The 21,836-nt window shown below is 35.5% G+C and overlaps 1 protein-coding gene across 1 annotated transcript; it reads right to left on the bottom strand.

The window, feature by feature from the left end:
- Window positions 1–4,061: 4,061 nt before the first annotated feature.
- LOC112049682 (uncharacterized) lies at window positions 4,062–21,362 on the bottom strand. Its single transcript, XM_024087677.2, has 6 exons — window positions 21,181–21,362; window positions 16,658–16,754; window positions 14,996–15,307; window positions 13,350–13,545; window positions 8,517–8,667; window positions 4,062–5,129 (listed from the first exon to the last, which is right to left on the bottom strand). The coding sequence occupies exons 1-6, from the start codon at window positions 21,327–21,329 to the stop codon at window positions 5,045–5,047; spliced, it is 990 nt and encodes a 329-aa protein (XP_023943445.1). The 5' UTR covers window positions 21,330–21,362; the 3' UTR covers window positions 4,062–5,044.
- Between the last annotated feature and the right edge of the window lie 474 nt (window positions 21,363–21,836).

Below are 21,836 nucleotides of genomic sequence, written 5' to 3'. Positions count from 1 at the left end.
CTCAACTCAAACATATTTAAATAAAGTTACTATTGCTTTGATGGACTTTTGCTTGCTGATATAGCTCAGCAAAAGTAATTTTTTCAAGCAAGTGAAATGAAAAATATTTTTTTTTGTACAAATACTAATGTTCTTGTTCATGGAAGTTAAAGGATTGATTTAAAATTTAATCATGACAATAAGAAAATCTTTAGTAAAGATGTGTTTTCTTACTCAATCAGTCGGCGCTTTTTGCCGACTAATCGGCTTAACCGACTAGTCGGCGCATCACTAGTTACGAGTGATGACGTACTCAATGTAACCAATGAGTATTCCCCGACGCTTTGAAGACCATCTAACGATCTACAATCGATGACTGTATACACGTTGTACGCGGCGCCGCACCGGAAATATTTTGTTGCATCACTGTACACACGTGGTACGCGGCGCCGCAATACGGCACTGTTGCGGCGCCGTAGCAAAAAGTGTGCATGCGGTGCGGCGCCGGAACGCACCGTGTGGTATATCATTGATTTTTATATGCAGGCCGCCGCAGCGTGTGGCTCCTCCCTAAACGTACGTACGTCGGTAAAGACGTACGTACACCAAGCGATTTAGCGTTCCGGTACGATGTCGTGTAGAAACTGAAAGTTAGTCCGCTTCCATCTTAGAATACATCATCATTTACCATCAGGTGAGATTGTAGTCAAAGGCTAACTGTAAAGAATGAAAAAAACTTACAGCAGTAGGTCTCACATGCGGCCCACGACATTATCTCGTGAAGACCAGTCGGCCAACAGTCGCATCGCTCAATTGCGTAATTGGTCTGCGTCGAGACCTCAGACTAATTACCCTAGGACCTGCCTCGTAACCTCTGTCAAAAGTATAAGATCACGATCTACTGTTTTTATACAAACTAAGTTTAAAGAATATATTTAACTCGTCCCCACAGATTAAGTATAATAGGCAGATAGAGCGCACGGAACACGCCGGGTGTCGTAGCCGTTCCAAATACAAAATTCAAAGACGAATACATTCTCGAGTCAGTACGTCACGAAGCGTCGCATCAGTAAGTTTCAATATTATTCAAGAAAAATGGCGTCTTATGTTTTTAAATACCTACAATCTACATATTTTAAAAACTGTCCACAAAAACCAATGAAATAAGATGGAGTATTTTTTTATAGGTAAATATTGATTTTATTAGTCTACTATGATATTAATTTACGTATTAAATCTTAAAATACAAATTATGAAAAAAGTTTGTATAATGCGGATGTCAAGGAGACGCCTGACATTTTTTATGAGTTTCACCGGCTTCACCACGCTGCTTGTAAAGACTCATTCTGGATCATTGTTTATTCTGTGCTCGTCGTCCCCTCAAAAAACCATTTTTTCAACACTCTTTGGTGAATTTGAGTATGATACAAGTCCATAGGTATTTGATCTGAGTTAAGACAAACGAGAGAGCGATATTTAGGTTGATTTGTCTTCACCAACGATGTCGTGACGCGCATGTTAAGCCTACAAGATGTAGTACATTACATACAGTACATAACGCATTGAATCGTCCGTAACAACAAGACTGTTTAACTAAATTGTAATAAGGTGTACAATAGCTCTGTTATAAATATATTACTAATTATTACATTCTTTTGTTTATTCATTTGTTCAATTCAATATTGATCACACTAAGATATCACCTAGAAATTTTTTCCAGAGCAGATTTGAAAAGTTATAATATATCGTGAACAAAAAAATGTATTATTACATTGTTATATACATGTAGAGTTAGGTTTTGCCACATACTGCAGGGTAGCCATAATATGTATATTTTAAAATTTAATAATGTGATATGTGGCATTACTTAAAAATAATGATCTTTCTTTCTTCGTCAATCAAAAGCGGCAGAGTTGAAAGCTCTCTTTTCCGTCATAACACAATGAGAGAGAGCGATAATTTCGACTCCGCCGCTATTGGTCGACATTTGTCTTTCCCTTGTCTCGATATATGGCGTAATTCGTATCTTAGTCTGTGTTTCATTGACGTTCATATTCAGTTTTAGTCAGTATTTGTACTGTGTAAACAAATTTTGCCACTGCGACTTATTAAACTTGGTACAGCTCTATACAGAGTGCTGAAGAGTATTTCCCATAATTTCAAGGTATTGACGAGTCCACTTGTAGGAGCAAAACTGCATAGACAATATATTTTTTTTAACTAAATAATAAAAATTTTAATAAAAAAAATACAACCGACTTCAAAACCTAAACACGTACCCACTAAACTAAAAAGTGAAAAATAACATATGTTCTACCTGCTGATCAGTATGAAGGCGGTGCTTAGCCGGTGATGTATTAATTCAAGCCATGTGAGAATATCTTATAGATTTAGATTTTGCAGACAGTGTTGTTTCATGTGGTGCTGTCAGAAATGGCTTAAATTAAGACAACACCGGCTAAGCACCGCCTTCATACTGATCAGCAGGTAGAACATATGTTATTTTTCACTTTTTAGTTTAGTGGGTACGTTTTTAGGTTTTGAAGTCGGTTGTATTTTTTTTATTAAAATTTTTATTATTTTTCCATTTTTAGTGTAAAATTTCATCTCAAACGAATACATCAGACCCCTAATGACAGTCACAACCCATCTTGGTACAAAATTCTCAGCAATACAAATTAATCAAGCCCAAGCACAAAGTAGCTACCGTAATCCGTTAAGGGGTCCCCTAATTGACCTTGGTCTTCATCAACAGACCCCTAATAACAGACACAACTCATCTAGGTAGAAAGTTCTCAGCAATACGAATTAATCAAGGCCAAACACAAGGTAGTTACTGTAAACTGTTAAGGAGTTCCCTTAATTGTCCTTGGTCTTCATCACCAAACCCCTAAATGACAGTCACAACCTATCTACGTGGAAAGTTCTCATTAATACAAATTAATCAAGCCCAAACACAAGGTAACTGCTGTAAATTGCCGAGGAGTTCCCTCGTCTGTTTTATGGCTCCATCATCAGATCAATTTTAAACCTTCATGAAATTGTAGTGCTTAAAAATACTAAATGGAAAAGTATACGAACACACTAGACACCCATATAATTTTCGAAAGTTCCCCTCAATTTCTCCAGGATTCCGTCATCAGATCTTGACATGATGGCAATGGGACCAAATGGGGACTATACCGTTTCAAACAAAAAAAGAATTTTTGAAATCGGTCCAGGCGTCTTTGAGTAATCAGTGTACATACATAAAAAAAAAAAAAAAAAAATACCGACCGAATTGAGAACCTCCTCCTTTTTGAAGTCGGTTAAAAATAACAACTTTTTATGTTTTCATACAAAGTAATTGAAATAATGGCTACGTCATAATTATAAAGATGCGTTTATGGGACACATTTAACATGTATTTCCAAAAATGTATTATTTACTCTGAAAATATTAGTTTAAGATCATAACTAGCGGACGCCCACGACTTCGTCCGCCCTTAGAACTCTTTAATCCAGCCCTTAGTAGTATTGCTGTAAATGCGTGCATTCTGGGCATCAGTATCGATCATTAAATACCTCCTAGAAATATATTTCATGTACAGAATTGACCTCTCTACAGACTTATAAGTATAGATATAGATAACAAAGATTGATACGTGATAGCCCAGAGGATATGACCTCTGCCTCCGATTCCGGAGGGTGGTGGGTTCGAATCCGGTCTGGGCATCCACCTCCAACTTTTCAGTTGTGTGCATTTTAAGAAATTAAATATCACGTGTCTCAATCGGTGAAGGAAAACATCGTGAGGAATTCTGCATACCAGAGAATTTTCTTAGTTTTCTGCGTGTGTGAAGTCGGCCATTCCGCATTGGGCCAGCGTGGTGGACTATGGCCTAACCCCTCTCATTCTGAGAGGAAACTCGAGCTCAGCAGTGAGCCGAATATGGATTGATGACGAGATATAGATAACAAAGAATTAAAGAATACAACCCCAGAGTTATAGGAAATACTTCCGAGCAGCCTGTATAACCATATTGGGGAACTTATCTAAGGTAGACGGTAGGGTGACTGGGTGAGGTAATTGAAAATGCGACATTATAAAATTAATATCTTATATTTGTTCAATAAAAACTACATTGTGGGCCCGTGTGCCCGGCGCCCGGGTAACACGACCTTTGTATTCTCTTGTTGCATATAAACTCTGCGGGCAGACTGTGTCATAAGGCAATGGAGTGACGGCCTGCTCGGCCACGTCAAGGCATCTGTCTGGAGCTTGCGGCGTGACCCACCTCCCCCTACCCCTACCCCCTCGCCGCCCAGGGAGATGCCTCATCAGTGCGTCGCGTCGCGTCGTCGCAAAGGATCGATAATGAAACACGGTTCGTTGCTCAGACCAATTATTGTATAGGACCTGCCTCGCTAGACGTTACTTTTCTGTCAAAGTATATGATCAACGATCTAATGCGATTATAAAAACTGTCTGTATAGAATCGACGTTAAACAGTTGTAATCGTGTTCGCCGGTTAAAGAGCTCCGTAAAAATACCTTTTTGTGTAATTGATTGTGTAAAAAACGGGCAAAAACTTCTAGTTTAGTATAAGATATATACCAAGCTCGTTTTCCTCAGAAAATGACAGACAATTTTGTTAGTGACTATGAGTGCGATACAGGTCCTTCTATAATTGGTCTGAGGTTCGTTGTTGCAACGCTTTAATGTGAAAACGCAACGTGACGCGTCGCACTAATGGGTCATCGCTCTAACTTTACAATTATTGGAATGTCACGCGGGATGCGAACGTTCAAACATTAAACATTACAAACGAAAGCTAACACTAGGCCCTGTCGCGAGCCGCCCCGCGATGGCGCTCGTATCGCACGTGCGTGCGAACGCCCGGCGAGTCCGTCCAATTCGAAACGCATCCGAAATATTAATAATAATACCCTATAAAACTTACAAAAATCGACCGGTCTTAAAAACTTAAGGCTAAAATTTAAAATTAAACGGAATTGAAAAATAAATTACCTAGGTACAATATTTTAGTCTAAGAGCTAGAGACGGGCGCGGGGGTGCGCGGGGGTCAGTGCGTCGCTTCCCGCAGCTTCTTGGCGAGCGGCGCCTCGCCCAGCGAGCTCTCCTCCGCTGAACTCGCCTCTTCTATTTGTCTGCAAGGGAAACGGTTTATCCATCAGTTTACAAATTCATAATATGTAAAACTAAATTATAGCTTGGCAAGTTCGTTGAGGACATGTCTGTTAAATATTTAGCTACTCATAGATTCTGTGCTCTTTCGTTGATTGAACGAAAAAACGATGCTTTAAAGGGGAATGCTCATCGGCCCATCCAACGTCGACCCAGGGAACGCAGGTATACAAGTAAATGGAGATGATAATATAATGTACAAATATGGATCTGGTTAAATAATTTGCTTAATAAAAGTATGTTTCTTGAAGATAAATACATTTTTTAATTACTCTTCTAGGGCAAAATATTCGCCAATGTACCAAAGCGGCGAAGTAACAATTGAAGTTGTATTATTTTTTTCTGTTCCCAACAAGCCTAACAAACAAGAAAACGAACAAACAAACCAATCATAAGTCCACTAAATATCGTAATATTCAGGCTGTATAGTCAACGGTCTTAGCTTGTGCCCGTTGTGGACAAATTAAACATGAATTGAAAATGTCGTAAAACGTTGTTGCAAACTTTTTTTGATAAAGTAATGATTTCATTATTAAAGTAGTTTTATCAAGATTGTTTTAGACATAGGTAAACCACCGGGCGGTTAATGTAGGCCTGGGCCGGGGATGGGCATTCCCCTTTGTCGAATTTTTTTTCTCGTCTCGAATTTTTTTTCTCGTCTCGAATTAATATGTGGTGCGCATCATCGGTTTACTGAAGAGTTGATTATAGAATTAACAAAATTGTAGGAACCAATTTCATCTATTTATACCCATATTCAATAAGAAATTAATGCTGCAATGGATATCTCTTAAAGTGTCGATAAAACAAACTCAATTTTACTCTAGAAATTATGGTGACATTTCACACACAAAAATATATACTTATTGTTGTTTATAGTTTTCCAGTAGTGTGTTACAGTACAATATGTTAGAAATGAAAGTGAACAAATAAATTCGGCACACATTCTTAATTTTTACATTACACTGTCAAATGAATTCGAATGTTTGAAATTCAAATGTAAAATTTTACACATGGTCGTTTGAATGACATTCACACGTTTTGGAATATAAACAAGGGCATTTGCACGGTGTAAATGTAAACTAAAGCCGGCCATTCACTACCCGAGCCTCGCGCCATTCAAGGTATTAGTTTTCAATATTTTCATACTGATACTATCGCGTTGACGTAAACGCGAATTTATATGGAATTGAAACAGTTGTGCAGTAGTGCCACTAGATGGCTCTGTTTCAATTCCTTAGAAATTCGCGTTTACGTTAACGCGATAGTAACAGTATCAAACTGTCACTAGGCCCTCGGTAGTCAAATCCATCATCGCCCACACAATCGCCTGGTTTGCAACTGTGCTCTTGTGTAGTAAAAGTTGCAGTCCAGTCACTTGTGTACTTTGATGAGCCGTGCAATCTTGCATGTATCTTTATTGGTTGCTAACACCGTTTAGTCCTGAGATGCGTCATAGAGATACCTACTTATCTCATGGCGCGCATCTTAGGCCTACATAATACCGGTGCTAATTAATAACAAGTTCACGTTAAGAACAATCGATGGTATGCACAAATTCACAGACACATTCGGGAGTCGCATTCCGAACCGCGAATCGTAGTATTCACACGGAGATTAGTCCACAGACTTGTCGTATGTGCACCACGACATATCTCGATACGGAAGAAAGACAAATTATATCGACCTGCGGACACAAAAATATCGCTAATCTATTTCAATGCGTTGGGGCGAATGAGAGAGCGATATTTCAACTCCGCCGCTATTGTATTCCCATCGACAATAATGTCTTTTTCTTTTAACGAGATATGTTGTTAACGCATGTTATAGGTTTAGGCTGTCTTTCCACCAAAGCGGAGCGAGGAGGCGTAGCGGAGTAACGGACTAATGCTGAGCGGAGTTGCGTACTGTGTCTGTCCACCGGAGCGAAGCGAGGTTGCGGAGCGGAGTTGCAGACTATGTTAAATAAATAAATGTTAAGTTTAATTAATTTAACCCCGCTCCCTTTCCCCGCTCCGCATACCGGTTTTATATGAATTTTTAAACTAGTACATCCTTTCTTCATAAGTACTGTTTACCAACAAAGAAATTAGACATGAGGGTAGAAAACGCATGTCATTTCATAACTTATTTATTTTTAATTATGTACGGTTTGTTTGTAAAATGTTATATAAAATATATTAACTATATCTATCTGTTCTAAGCTTATTAATCAAATTTATTTTCATTAATATAAGAACAAGTTAATCTATACTTATAATAAATCTGTAGAGAGCTCAATTCTGTACATGAAATATATTTCCAAAATAACTATCAGGGAGTAATTAGTGATCGATACTGATGCCAAAAATGCAATCAGTAAAATTTTTGTCTGTCTGTCTGTCTGTCTGTCTGTCTGTATGTTCTTTATAGAAACAAAAACTACTTGACGGATTTTAACGAAACTTGGTACGATTATTCTACATACTCCTGGGCAGGTTATAGTATACTTTTCATTACGCTACAATCAATAGGAGCAGAGCAGTGAAGAGAAATGTTGAGAAAACGGGAGAAGTTACTCAATTTTTTAAGCTTCCGTGGCGTGTACAGCCTTAATGGTTAAAGCTACATAGAAATCATGTATGACGGAAATATTCTCCTTAAAATTATCTATAAAAACACAACAGCATATCTATGTCTATCTTTTATGGTTGACTCACAATAACACGTGTAACTCCCGATAGCTTAGCAGTTCGGAGCTTTCTAATTATATTTGTCTACTCTTATGCTTATAACACTCATCATTCATCCCTAACTAAAAAAGTTAACATTATTACCTATTCAATAAAAAAAGAATCATAAAAATCGGTAAAGAAACACCAAAGTTATACAAGAAATACGCTAAAGCATCGCGCGTGAATACTAATTCATGCTATATGGATTATTTTTGTGTAAAGGTTGCCGCGCTCGACGCGACTCGCGGGGGGTGGGGAATAAATAAAGAAGTGCAGCCTTAATGAGTAGGGTAGGGGTAGGATAGGGTAGGGTAGGGGTAGTGTAGGGTAGGGGTAGGGTAGGGGTAGGGCAGGGGTAGGATAGGGGTAGTTGAAAGTTTACAACGACTTTCACGCGGACGAAGTCGCGGGCGTCCGCTAGTTATAATTAAATGTGTGAAATAACTAGTGATTTGTTGGTAAACAGTACTCATTAAGAAAGGCTGTAGTATAGCTCGCAAGTCCCTGTCCATTTAAGAGTAGCGGACATTTTGTGCAATCCTATTGGCTAATATTTCTCCGTTCCTCGGCTCCGCTGCCTCGCTCCGGTTCGGTGGACGGGTGCACCTATGAATGGGGGCCTTAACACAAGCTCACCGTTTGGCGCGCGGCGTGCTGAGAGCGGAGTCGGAGTTGTCGGAGGGTGAGGCGGGGGTGGCGGGCGTGGCGGGCGACGTTCCTTTCGCGTCCATCGAGTCTTCCGTGCACGACGTCGTGTCGTCGTTCACTGATTCCACGCCTAGTTTACCTGCAACCAAATCATTTGTTTTTTTTTTAATTTATTTGCCTTAACAGTTCCATGGGTGAGGGAACCATGGTTTCGAGACCTGTCGGGTGGACCAATGTCGTGCCTACCCTTATCAGTATTTACGACTAGTTGAAAGGGAAAGGAGGTATTAAGCATATTTAAAACATTGATGATGATGATGAGATGAGGATGTCAAAAATTATTTATAGAGTAAGAGTTCCAAACATTGCCTATTCTTGGCATTTCCGAACCGTGGTAGTTTTTACAAATAGTCAAACTTTGAAATATTTTCAAAAAGTTACGTTTCAAATTGTTAACTAAATAAACTAGTAATAAAATATTTTTTTTATTTTGAAATCAATTAAGAGTTCCAGGTGGAGACTTTAAAAAGTTCCCTGCTGAATAATTCTCGTGTCACTCTTATAGTCTGGCAAGTTCGTAGATAACACTTCACGGGTGTAAAATCGTGCGTGCGGGGAAGTGACGGTGTGGTTTTTCATTCATCGCTACACGCTTCCTGCCCGCGCCGAACATCGGGAGTGTTACAAACGAAGTTTCAAAGCTATAGCACAAACTTTACTTAGTTGCATGGTAAATGGATACATAGGTCAAAGACATAACTCATAAACTGTAAAAGCATGTATGTGTCATCTCTCAACTGAGCTACATACGTAACGTGTGCCTTCAGTACAGTATATCGTAACTCGCTAGTACAATACTAGATGGCGCTACAGCGTAAATACCGCTACCGACAATAATTAATTAAACCGTAGCCTAAATGGTAAGGTTATTCTAGCGAAGGATTACAAGCAACCGTGCCTATTCGACACTAGTATATTGTAGACCCGTGGTAGCCTAGTGGATATGACCTCTGCCTCCGATTCCGAAGGGTGTGGGTTCGAATCCGGTCTGGAGCTTGTATCTCCAGGCTCCAACTTTTCAGTTTATAGCAAAGCAGGGCATTTGCCCACAGCGGCAAAAATGAGGGGTGGTGAAAATGAAGTGCCACAAAATTTACTATTTCCCCAGCAAACTTATTTTATTATTTATTTTATTAACAATATGGTATTAAAAAAAGTATTTTTAATTAAAGTAAAGGGTGGCAAAATTTACGTTTGCCCGGAGTAGCAAAATTGCTGGATCGGCCCCTGGTTCCCGATTAATAATACTAATAGTGATCGTGACAAATAAAAATTATCACTTGAGTCAGCCCACCCGCATTGAAACTGCGTGGCGTGGTTAATCTAAGCACATAATGAGGCCTGGTCTAACCCTGTAATGGGCATTTAAAATGGGCTAAGTAATTATTATTATTAATTCGAGTTTCGAGTCTAAATTTTTTTATCATAAACTTGTGAATTGTCATAAAAATGAATATTTATTTATAAACCGTTGTGAGCGTGTGCAAAAAATAAATATGTGGGTGTATGAGAGACGGTGTAAGATTAACGGCTGCATTTTGGAAAGCGATCATGTGACACTTGTAAATATATTGTGTACAGGCGGTGTCAGAAATGTGAATGTTTTATTTATGAATGCTCTCTCTTAAAATTGCTCTGAATGTTGAAAGGTAATTAATGTCACTTTATGTACCTAAACAATTTCGTAACTATATAATAATATACAGAAATAATAATAAATATTCGTACAGTAATAAATATACGTACAGAAATAATATACGTATAATAATATACAGAATATTTTAAGCAGTCGTTGTATTATTATCTATACTTCTAATATTATATTATAAAGAGGAAATATTGTGAGGTTGTAGAGGATACTTCTGGATGTACTGAAACGATTTAGAAAATTCAATTACCAATAAAACGTTATTTGTGAGTGTCATAGGTTATATCTTAACCCCGTATTCTCACGGGAACGGGGACCACGTGTGTGATTACGCGAGGCGTCTGCCAGTATTGATTTCGATAGATTATAATATACCGGAAAATAACACATTAAATTGTAATCAGTATGTTCAGTTCATAATACGTCGACAGAATACAACATCGCGAGTGAGATTATAGACTAACGTATTTTACAATTTAACGGTGACATATTATACACCTCTAAAGTATATACTTACCTACATAAGTATTCAAAATAACTAGGTACCTATGTACGACACTCATACTGAGTGTGCTTACGCGCATGGAATTTAGGCTAGACATTATATTATACGTTTATGTAACCAAATTGTTTATTGGCATTGGGCTTATGAATACGAAACTAGTACGAAATAATATAGGGTCATTCCACGTCAAATCGACCAATAGTTGGACTCGACCCCTTTCGATTTGGATAAATTTTGGTCAGAAGTTTTCTTTTATCCTATAACGAAGTTCTGCCGAAGAAAAAAAATTAAAAAATTTTTTTTCAAAAGTTATGCAAAATCCAAAATTTCACTATTTTCCATATTTTTTAAATTTATGTTTTAAAAATCTCGAAAACTATTGCAATTAAAAAAATCGATTATGGTAAACTTCAAAGGGGATACTTGGGGCTATTAAAAAAAAAAATTTCCAAAAAAAAATTTTGAAAAATCTCCAATTTGTGAAATTTTGAATTTTTGAAAATTGTCAAAATAGACCGTCGACAATAAATTTTTGGCTCAATTTTTTTTGTGTACTACCTTGTACCAATCTTAAAAGATCCTGAAATTTTTGGAACTGTGTTTTTTGTTTTTTCAAAAATATGAATTTTTGAAATTTGTTAAAAAAAAATTTCTTAAATATTTTTTTTTTTTAATGAAATTTCAACTGTTCAAAATATCAAAATTACGCGATTCGCCAAACTGATTAAAAAAAAAAAAATTTAAGAAAAAATTTTTTTTTAACAAATTTCAAAAATTCATATTTTTGAAAAAACAAAAAACACAGTTCCAAAAATTTCAGGATCTTTTAAGATTGGTACAAGGTAGTACACAAAAAAATTTGAGCCAAAAATTTATTGTCGACGGTCAATTTTGACAATTTTCAAAAATTCAAAATTTCACAAATTGGAGATTTTTCAAAATTTTTTTTTGGATTTTTTTTTTTTAATAGCCCCAAGTATCCCCTTTGAAGTTTACCATAAGCGATTTTTTTAATTGCAATAGTTTTCGAGATTTTTAAAACATAAATTTAAAAAATATGGAAAATAGTGAAATTTTGGATTTTGCATAACTTTTGAAAAAAAAATTTTAATTTTTTTTCTTCGGCAGAACTTCGTTATAGGATAAAAGAAAACTTCTGACCAAAATTTATCCAAATCGAAAGGGGTCGAGTCCAACTATTGGTCGATTTGACGTGGAATGACCCTATATGCTACTGATTTTACAGATTTGCTTACAGCAATATACGAAACTATTTTGCAATATAAGGCAATGTTTAATACTTATATTTGTCAAAGCGTCATAGGTATAATCTACCAATATGTTGTATATGTTACCGTAAAATTGTAAATAACGTTAGTTTATATCACTCTATTTATCTATCTCGCGAGATTGTTAACTATCGATAGATTGCGAACTCCGTACCTACATACCTACTCCTAAGGACCGGAACTGGTTAGCTCAGAATCCAATGGTTAGGTGAGGTTTTTTTTTGTGAACGTACATATAAAAAAGTAAAAGAAATTCTTACAATCTGCCGAATAATAACACGTTAAATTGTAATCAGAATGTTTACAATCTATAGACAGTTCGCAATCTCGCAAGATCGATTATAATCTGGTATATTATAATCATTATCTGGTGCAGTAAAGACGATCTGTATTTATTATTTCTCTTCAATATAATGTATTTATTAGTATATTTTAATATGTATTTTATTCATTATCGTAGGTATTTGTGTAAAATTGTTTATGTATTAGGATCTAAATTATTTGTATGTATGTGTATTACTAATACTATGGTTATTTTTGTTTTACGCCACCTGCTGATGTCCTTAAGTATTCCTAAACCGAAGGTTGCCTGGAAGAAATCGCTACTTAGCGATAAGGCCGCCTTTTGTATGCTGATCTCTTCCTAATTTGTTTTTATTTTACTTGTTTTTGTCTTTGTGGTGTGAAGATAAAGTATATCTATCTATCTATAATCTAACGGTATTTACAACTTTACGGTGACACATATAATTAGTTTACATATTGATGATGAATTATATGTATAAAGTAATTTTATTATTTAGGTATTTCTATTTATATTTCTTCAATTCAATAAATTATTATTATCGTAACTATTAACACAAAACACCAAGTTAAATTCTAGCACATAATGTACTTTTTCATATTACGAGTATTGACATAATATACCTACCTTGACAAATAAGAATGCTGTTTTAACTCGTGGTCTCTTTGACTATACTACTCTGTTGAATATCTTAAATATCTTTCAATGACGTTGTCATTGTGTTTCTTGAAAAACAAAAAGAATGATTCATTCGTTAGTTCATTAAAAGAAACGACCATTTGTTAATTTTCAATTTGGAACGTTCTAGATCATCCACTTCCATTACCCCTAACCTCTGATAGGAGTGAGGTTCTGTATTTGGGGATTGTATGGATCAGGTGAGGGGATAATATGGTGCTTAGAGTTAGACCCGCCACGCTGTCTCAGTGCGGCTTGGCGAGCTTAGGGTGATTAAATCATCAGATGTTATTGATAATGAGCGAGACTTGTTAATGATGTTTTGGAAAATACTTACCGTTACCGTTCGTCGACGGTGGTTCCAAATTGCTCTCATCACTGGGTAACGGGGATCCTCCGTTTGAGGGTGTGGTGGTGGTCAGCTTGGGCTCCTTGCCGAGTAGTTCCGGCTGCAGGTCGGAGACTATATTGTGTGTCCATAGTGTGAGCTCGACCATGTGTGGGGACCATTTTTTACCACAGCCGTTTTGTTCCTGTTGATAAAAGTTTGTGGGTACATGAATATTTGGAGATTAAGGGTCGCTTTCACCATAACTTTCGTCACTTTGCTTATGTGTTGTGAATAATCAGACGGTGGTGAAACCGACCATAAAAAGCTATGTGATGAGTGATACACATATTGGTATGAAGAGGTGTAGCTCAGTAAATATCTTTTATGAAAGTATTATTTTCTCCCTGTATTATATTTTATTTCCAAATAATTCTACGCAGAATATAAGTTATTAAAAAAAAACAATTTAATCATGAAAGGCCTTCAACAATATTGGGGAATCAAAAATGAAAGGGGCTTGATATTTATATGATTTCATTTTATAAACAGAAAATCAAGGCAGGGTTTCGCCATCTGATAAACTTTGTCGGATAGTCTAAACGTAATTTTCGTCACTTTCTTAGTTAATGACAAATGACAAAGACAAAATTTTCATTAAAGTATCCGACACATATCCAGAAGGTGATGCCGCCCCTTAGGTTCCCATATTGAAGGGGCTTTTATCTGACAACTTCTTAACTCAGAATTCGATGTATTAAAATTGCGACTTCTATACATTTGTTGAAAGACAGAATATCATGATACGGTGATAAGTCGATCATTCGATATCGTTTGTAAGGATATAAGATTGAGGCTTGGCGATTAACATGTTATAAATAATTTCTGATTTGACAAGATTTGCTAAAATCAAGTCTAATTGTTATCGTTCGATACCATCTTCTACCATAGTCTGTGTCGCGCCAAACTTAGAGTCGGCTCTGATATTGCTCCAGACAAAACTTCGCAGCTATTACTACCGGTTGGGATATTTTCGTTTACACGCCTCGTGTTCAGAGCAGAATCGAAGTTTGGCTTGGTTATACCATGAAAAAATATTTCTAAAAAGCATTTTGGTTTATTGCCGTCTCTTCTACGCAGTTTAGAGTAGCCTTTTGAGCTGGTGGCAGTTTTTACAAATAGTCAATAGACTTTTCAATAGTGCTTGTAAACTAATCCTTGGTTGTTTGATTATGATCATTGTATGCTGTCTGCTATACAAAACTAAGAAGATTTTTGCATAGAGGCAATTTAGATGCCTAGAAACTCTAATTACATTTTTCTTTGTAAAAAAAATCTCGTAATTGTAATATTTTTATAAAACAAAATTGTATTTTTATCACGTCATTGCAATCATAAACTGTAACGTCATTCGCTACAAGGCATCGGTTTGTCAATCACGCTGTTATCTCTATCAATGTCGTCACTTGCTAATGTGTTGTGTTTCGGCGGCAAAAAATTTACGTACATATTTTGTCATTTATATTCAATTTTTTATTTGTTATTATTGACAGGACAAAATAAGATATAGCTCAAATACTTCCATAATTCAGTTTAAATACTATTTAAAAAAGAGGCAAGTAGCCTATTGTTGGAAGTGACATGTTTGCACTTACCTTATTTAATCTATCACAGACGTTTCTAATATGTTTAACAAAATTGAGGTATTCCTTGGCAGTGTAATCGCTTCCTTCCATTTCCGGGATGGCCTGTATGCATTCGTCGGCCATGAAGGGCGCGGTGTCCGGGCAGGCGGCGGCGAGGAGCGCGGACGCTGTCGCGGTGCCCACGCCTTTGAGGTTGCTCAGCGCCGTCATCGCTGACTCTATGTTGGGCAGCTTCTTGAACGCCTTCTTTGTCACTTGCATTACCGCTCTTGGTGTGTTCACTTTTATGAGGAATGATAGTTGCGGGTAGAATTTTCCTCTCTGAAACAAGTGAATATTTAAAATTATTCAAATATATTTATTGCGATCGGACTGCGCAAGAGAGGTTATGTTTTTAAAGTTAGACTAACGCCAATTGTAGAAAAAGGCCCGAATAACATCAAATCTATTAGGTAAACTCTTTGTCGAAAAATGGTATGATTCTGATGACTAGATAACAACTGGCAACGATTCTCAGACAACACCAATACAAGCAACGCTTCTTTTTCGCAGGCAACGACAAATCCCCTGATTTCTTGCGTCACGGGTCGTCAGGACCGATACGCTCAGTCTAAGACACTCTTCTCGAACAACCTTCTAAATAGAGAGCTCCAGGGGATGCCCTTAAAGAGTCGTCCCGCCCATCCCTGCTTCTACCTTCTGGTTACCTGGCGATATTCTTGCGCTAGCCGAAAACCACCGGTAAAGGTCCCGCTGAAGTCCTATTAAGGAGCCTACGATAAATACACGAGTTGTAAGAAGAATCAATCGAATAAATGTTTTTTGATACGTCATAAAGTTCAAACGACTCGGTGCATTTTAGTTTGTTAATTATCGTTAGATTCGTCATAATTACGAGTGATAGTTGGTATATCACAATTACTTGTAAAAATAAAATGTCGGACTTTAAGGCTATTAATGAAAGGGTCTGGAAGGTAGCGAAGAAGTTTTTCAAACTACACAACATAACCTCGTCGCAATTTGACTTGTGGGATAACATGATTTTAATAGGATTTTGTTACATTTATATAATATCTTCCTATAGGTTGGTATGTCGATATTTCATGTTTTATTAGTACGCATTCCAGTTAACTGATTGCGGTTGTGGTGACAGTTAGGTAGCTGTGTACACGACAGGAAGGTTTCTGATTTCAACTATGTATTTGAAAAATAGATAAATATTTTTCCAAATTATTGAAATTTAGCTCGCTAGTTATTTTTATCGTGAACTAGCGGATGCCCGCGACTTCATCCGCGTGAAATCATTGTAAACTTTCAAGCCCTATTTTACCATATTTTTAAAAGTGAACAAATTTTTAAAAGTGAAACTCTAAAAATGAGAATGATGAAAAATGACCCCTATTTCACTTCCTTCTTATTTTATTTACGCAATAAAAAGTGTCCCATAACGTTCTCCGTATTATGGTCTTTAACCGTGCCAAGTTTCATTTGAATTCATTCAGTAATTTCAGCGTGATGCCCGAATAACAAAAAACCATGGACAGACAGACAGACAAAAAAATCGAAAATAAATATTTTTAGCCTTAGTATCCATTATTTAGTGCCCCCGGATTAAATAATAGATACAACTAAATCTAATAAAAAAAACGTTAAAAAGTAAAAATAACTTACAGCCTGTTTCCATTTCATGAGTTGTACCAACTCCTCGTGAACCATGTGCGCCTCTTTGCCTCTTGATTTGATTTTCTTTGGTAGTTCATTCTGATACCTGTAATGTTTAAGAAAAAAGAATTATACTGGGTGCTCGGGAATATTTCCCTTAACTCTAGAGTTATATTCTTTATGGTAAATCTATATTAATATTCTAAAGCTGATGAGTTTGTTTGTTTGAACGCGCTAATCTCAGGAAATACTGATTCGATTTGAAAAATTCTTTCAGTTTAAATAAAATATATAAATAAAATAGCCCACTTATCGAGGAAGGCTATAGGATATATTTTATCCCCGTATTCCTACGAGAACGGGAACCACGCGGGTGAAACCGCGTGGCGTCTACTAGTTAATTATAAATGTCTAAGGAACATGTGTTCTAAAATGTATATTTTCGGAGTTAAAAAAATTCCTTTTGTAAATAGATCTTCAATTGTTTCCCATAAATCACAGCCTTATTATGACCTAGCCAAACTTTATTCATTGATAAGTAATATCATGAAGCAAGTGAAGTGCGGAGTGCCAGTTGCAAATAAATATCTCGTCGATATTGACAGTCTTACCACTACGATTATGTATTTAAAAATGCAAGGATAGATAAAGGCGTGTGTTACATGGATTGTCGGAATTATTTGAATTACTTTGTATGAAAAGATAATTTTTTTTATTTAAAAAAAAATTATTATGCAGTTCGGCTACTATATGTCGACTCGTCAACACGTTAAAGTTATGGAAAATACTTTATGTAGGAATAATACTCGTACTTGTTAATAACGATCATCTGTGACTTTGTGTGCGTGAAATTTGGTTTTAAACTTGTATGCGTGACGACTTTTGTATGCGTAAAAAAGTAGCTCTACGAAAATCGGCCCAGCCGTTCCAAAGGTTAGGTTAGGTTAGGTTAGTGCGAAGAAACAAAGCCAAATTTTAAAAAGTAAATTATAAGTACCTACCTACTTGAAAGCTGTTGTTGAAATCACAGACAGTCAGATATTTCAACTTTATTTAATGTATTGATAAATAGAAATCTTAATATATATATATACATACGAAAGTTCATTCATCAAGAAAACTCGAAAACCGCTTGACGTACAATAATGAAATTTGGCAGGGACGTAGGTTATAGTTAGGAGAGGTCCGCTATGAAAGGATTTCGCGATAGGGCCGGATTAAGGAGGTTTAAGGGCGGACGAAGTCGCGGGCGTCCGCTAGTAGGTACTATAATATAGCTGTATGCCGTCGTTACAGCTCACCCTAAAGAGATAAAGTTACAAAACACGGTGGCAAAACATAAGTAATCAAGTTTTTTTTTATTTTGTCTGTCTGTCTGTCGTTTGTCCGGGCTTATATCTGGAACCTAAACCAATTTTAATGGGACTTTCACTGAAAGATAAAAAATAAAGTTTACGCGGTATTTTTAAAAAAACGACATTTCACGCGTACCATCAATAAAAATTATTTACATTTTTTTGAATTAATTATAATAGTGTCTATTTTATTCGAAAAAGTTTAAAATTATTATAATAATATGTTAATTTACTCGTAATTACATTAATTTTTTTTTATTATAAATTATATTAATTTACTTGTAATTACTTGAGTCCCATTTCCTGCATTTTATCATAAGTAATTATTTTTTCATTATTAGGTATCAGAATATTAAAACGGCCCACTGCAGGGCCAGGCCCCTCTAATAGTCCCCTATAATAGGGATATAGAGCTTAGACCCACCCACGCTTCTTGAATGCGGATTGGTGGGCTTAGGGTGACAATGTTAAAAACGATACCATCATGTCAACTTTGGGCTGAGAAATTTTACTGAAAATTCCTTAGAAAAAAGAAAGCTTGCAACTTATAACAAACCATAATATGTAATTTTATACAATTCTTTTGAGTATTTTAAATTTTGATGTGTCAGTAATGTTTTTCTATTCTTATTTAGGTCTCTAGGTCAGACCTACTGAAATACTAGACATAGCGTTTATTTTAAACCAGCAGTTCCGATTCGTTTATACCTACAGAGCAAGTTATTTTATATTATTAACGAACATAGGGTGATTTCATTAAAAAAACGTTAATATTCACAAAATTTATAAAAATACATTAAAAACAAAAATGCATTACTTGGTGTACCAATGTATAGACAATAAATAAATGAATTGTAATTAATAAATGATTTATAAAATCCATTTCAGATAAATTTTATAAAAAAATATACCCCTCTGTGGTAAATATTTACGCAAATCGCTACTTAAATTATATTAATATTCGATCATAAACGAAAAAAATATTATGAATATTTTTTTAAAATCATAATTTTCAAAATTAATTTACATTAGGTTATTGATATTAATATTATGTAGACCTGTATAGTATAAAATATAGGGAAGTAACTAACATTTATTCTTATTAATTTTGGCATGGCCTACTATTTGTCGAAAAAATTAAATTTTAATTAGGTGGGTGAAATAGTGGGTGAAGTTTGAATCTATAATCTAAATTCTCGTGTTAGGGATATGAAACATGACAATATTTGTTAAATATTGTAAATAATCTGAAGTTAGGCTAGTTAGTAAAGTAAGTAGTAAGGAAAGAAGTTAGGTAGGTATCTAGGTATACAAAACAGATGATGAATTTTTTTTTTACATTTTGACTAAAATATTATTTGCCTCTGAAATTATTATCAGTGGTATCTGTTCAAAATATGAATATGAATTAATGGTATCTGTTCAAAATATGACGGATAATAAATATTTTATATAAAATAAAAAAAAAACATAAAAGATATGTTTAAAGATACATTACATTTGAATTATTATTTAACTGAAATCAGACTTATCTAAAGAAAGAAGTTATATAGGTAGGTAATAGATGCTACAAGCTGTCAACAACCGGTCAACAGCTGGATTATTTATAAAATTTTAAACGGATTATTTTTGAATTTGAACTACAGTGAAGGGTACAATTACTTAACCGACCTACACGACTTAACAGATTTATTTCTTAAAACAGATATGAAACTTTTTTTTACATTTTGCAAAAACATTATTTAACTCTTAAATTATTATCATAAATTAGTTTAAAATTTGACTTTTCGGATAATGAATATTTTACAGAAATTTGGTTTATAGATAAATTTCACTTGAATTATTATTTAACTGAAAGCTGACTTATCTAAGGAAAGAAGTTAGATAGTTAGGTATCTAGGTATATGAAAAAAACGTGGTTCAAGTTGCGGTCAACAGCTGAATTACTCATAAAATTTTAAACAGATTATTTTGAAATTTGAACCGTGAAGGGGAAAATTACTAAAATGGGATAACCGACCGATCTACACAACTTAACAGATTTATGATGTTTTTTTTTACATTTTGGCAAAAATATTATTTAACTCATAAATTATTATTTTAAATCAGTTTAAAAAACTACTTTTACGGATAAATATTATTTTACAGAAATTTGGTTTAAATATAAATTTCTTTTAAATTATTATTTATTATTTAACTGAAATCAGACTTATCAAGGAAAGCAATTGGATAGGTAAGTACACGAAAAAAAACGTGTTCCACGCTATGGTTTACAGCTGGATTACTAATAAAATTTTAAACGAATTATTTTGGAATTAGAACCATGAAGGGTAAAATTACTAAAATATGATAAACGACTTACACGATTTAACAGATTTATTTCTTGGAACAAATGATGAAAAAAAGTTTTTTAACGTTTTGCCAAAAATATTATTTAACTTTCAAATTATTATCGAATGTTGGTTTAAAATACGACATAATTAAATGAAATCGATGGAAGAGTTTAAAGAATTTCTAAATTCTTCTGGGAATTAAAACTACAGTTATAACTTAGCAAAGTCGCGAGAAGGCAGAAGTACCTGATTGATGACTCATTCTTTTTTAAAAAAGATTATGAAAATAGCCAGGTCTGTTCTGGTGAAAACAATAAATATAGGATTACAGGGATACTATTAACGTTCCATCTAAGAATAAAAAACATTTACAACGATGGAAAATAATATTATAACGCTAAATGGCAAGTCACCATTTTGAACGGATGTGAGTTGTATTCAACAAAGCATTGTATTATCTAGCCACAAGCAGTTAGAAATACAATAATGTTTTATGAGCATTATAAAGAATAATATTCAGTGAAGAATCTAAGCATTGACTAGAGAACGCACAACTAGTACGTAATAAATGCATTTTACGAGCGATGATACGCAAAGGACAGCCACCATTTTATAACGCCTAAGCGCGGCGATATTTTCCCCCACACTGGCTTCAGGAAAAACGATAGTGTCAATTTGACATCGATCCCACGTGACGCACTGATTTTAATGAGCCGTCCGCGGACTAGAGATGCAGTCCGCGAGGGAGGTAGCTATCAAATCAGTTTGCACGGATACACACACAATACAAGTTCATTGACACGCCACGGCCGCATTTTCTCCACAGAAAGACGTTCGCACTTACCAGTTGTCCAATTTTATGAGTTCCTCGGGTTTCTTTGTTTTCTGTTCAGCTTTCAGTTTGATCGCTTGTGGGTATAACTTTAAAACACTGTCGAATTGTTCCGCGTCTGCCTCCAGAAAGAAAGTAGACGTGTCTTTCGCGGTAGCCATTGTGAACGTTCTAAATGTACAACACTGTGCTCTGCGTACCTATTTAGTTAGCTATAGCGCCGAACTCGACGCGGCGGCAGCACCTGGGCGACTGGGCGCCCTCTCCCCACTCGACGCCATCTTGTTCACTGAGCCTCGTTATGACGTTCGATATTATTACTACAAACATCCATGTTATTTTTTGGCCTATTTCACATTTAGGTTTGATCATTCGTTATTTGTAGGAATAAATAACTAGCTAAAATAATAACTAACATCGCTTCAGTCACAGATATAGTTGTATCGCTACGTGATTGAAATAAAAAGCATACTCACGTAATGTAGCAAGGTTATAGCGGACGCACTCCGAGTCGTGGCATTGTACCGTAATCAGGTCTCCACAATTGATATCGGGATGGGGAGAATGTGATTTCATTTTGTAAAACCGCACAATCACACCGATGTACAACCGAGATATTTGCACAATTTGACACAAATAAACGTGTAAAGTTCACAAATATGTTAGTC

This window comes from Bicyclus anynana, chromosome 11 (genome assembly GCF_947172395.1).
Source record: "Bicyclus anynana chromosome 11, ilBicAnyn1.1, whole genome shotgun sequence".
NCBI lineage: Eukaryota > Metazoa > Arthropoda > Insecta > Lepidoptera > Nymphalidae > Bicyclus > Bicyclus anynana.
This window is presented reverse-complemented; position numbering and strand designations above follow the sequence as displayed.

Excerpts from the sequence above, each read along its gene's own strand:
- LOC112049682 (XM_024087677.2), bottom strand. The coding sequence starts at position 21,329 with ATGGCTACCGCGAAAGACACGTCTACTTTCTTTCTGGAGGCAGACGCG. Across the intron at positions 8,668-13,349 it reads ACCGTCGACGAACGGTAACG|GTAAACTAGGCGTGGAATCA; the intron begins GTAAGTATTTTC and ends ATTTGGTTGCAG. Across the intron at positions 5,130-8,516 it reads AGCACGCCGCGCGCCAAACG|ACAAATAGAAGAGGCGAGTT; the intron begins GTGAGCTTGTGT and ends TTTCCCTTGCAG.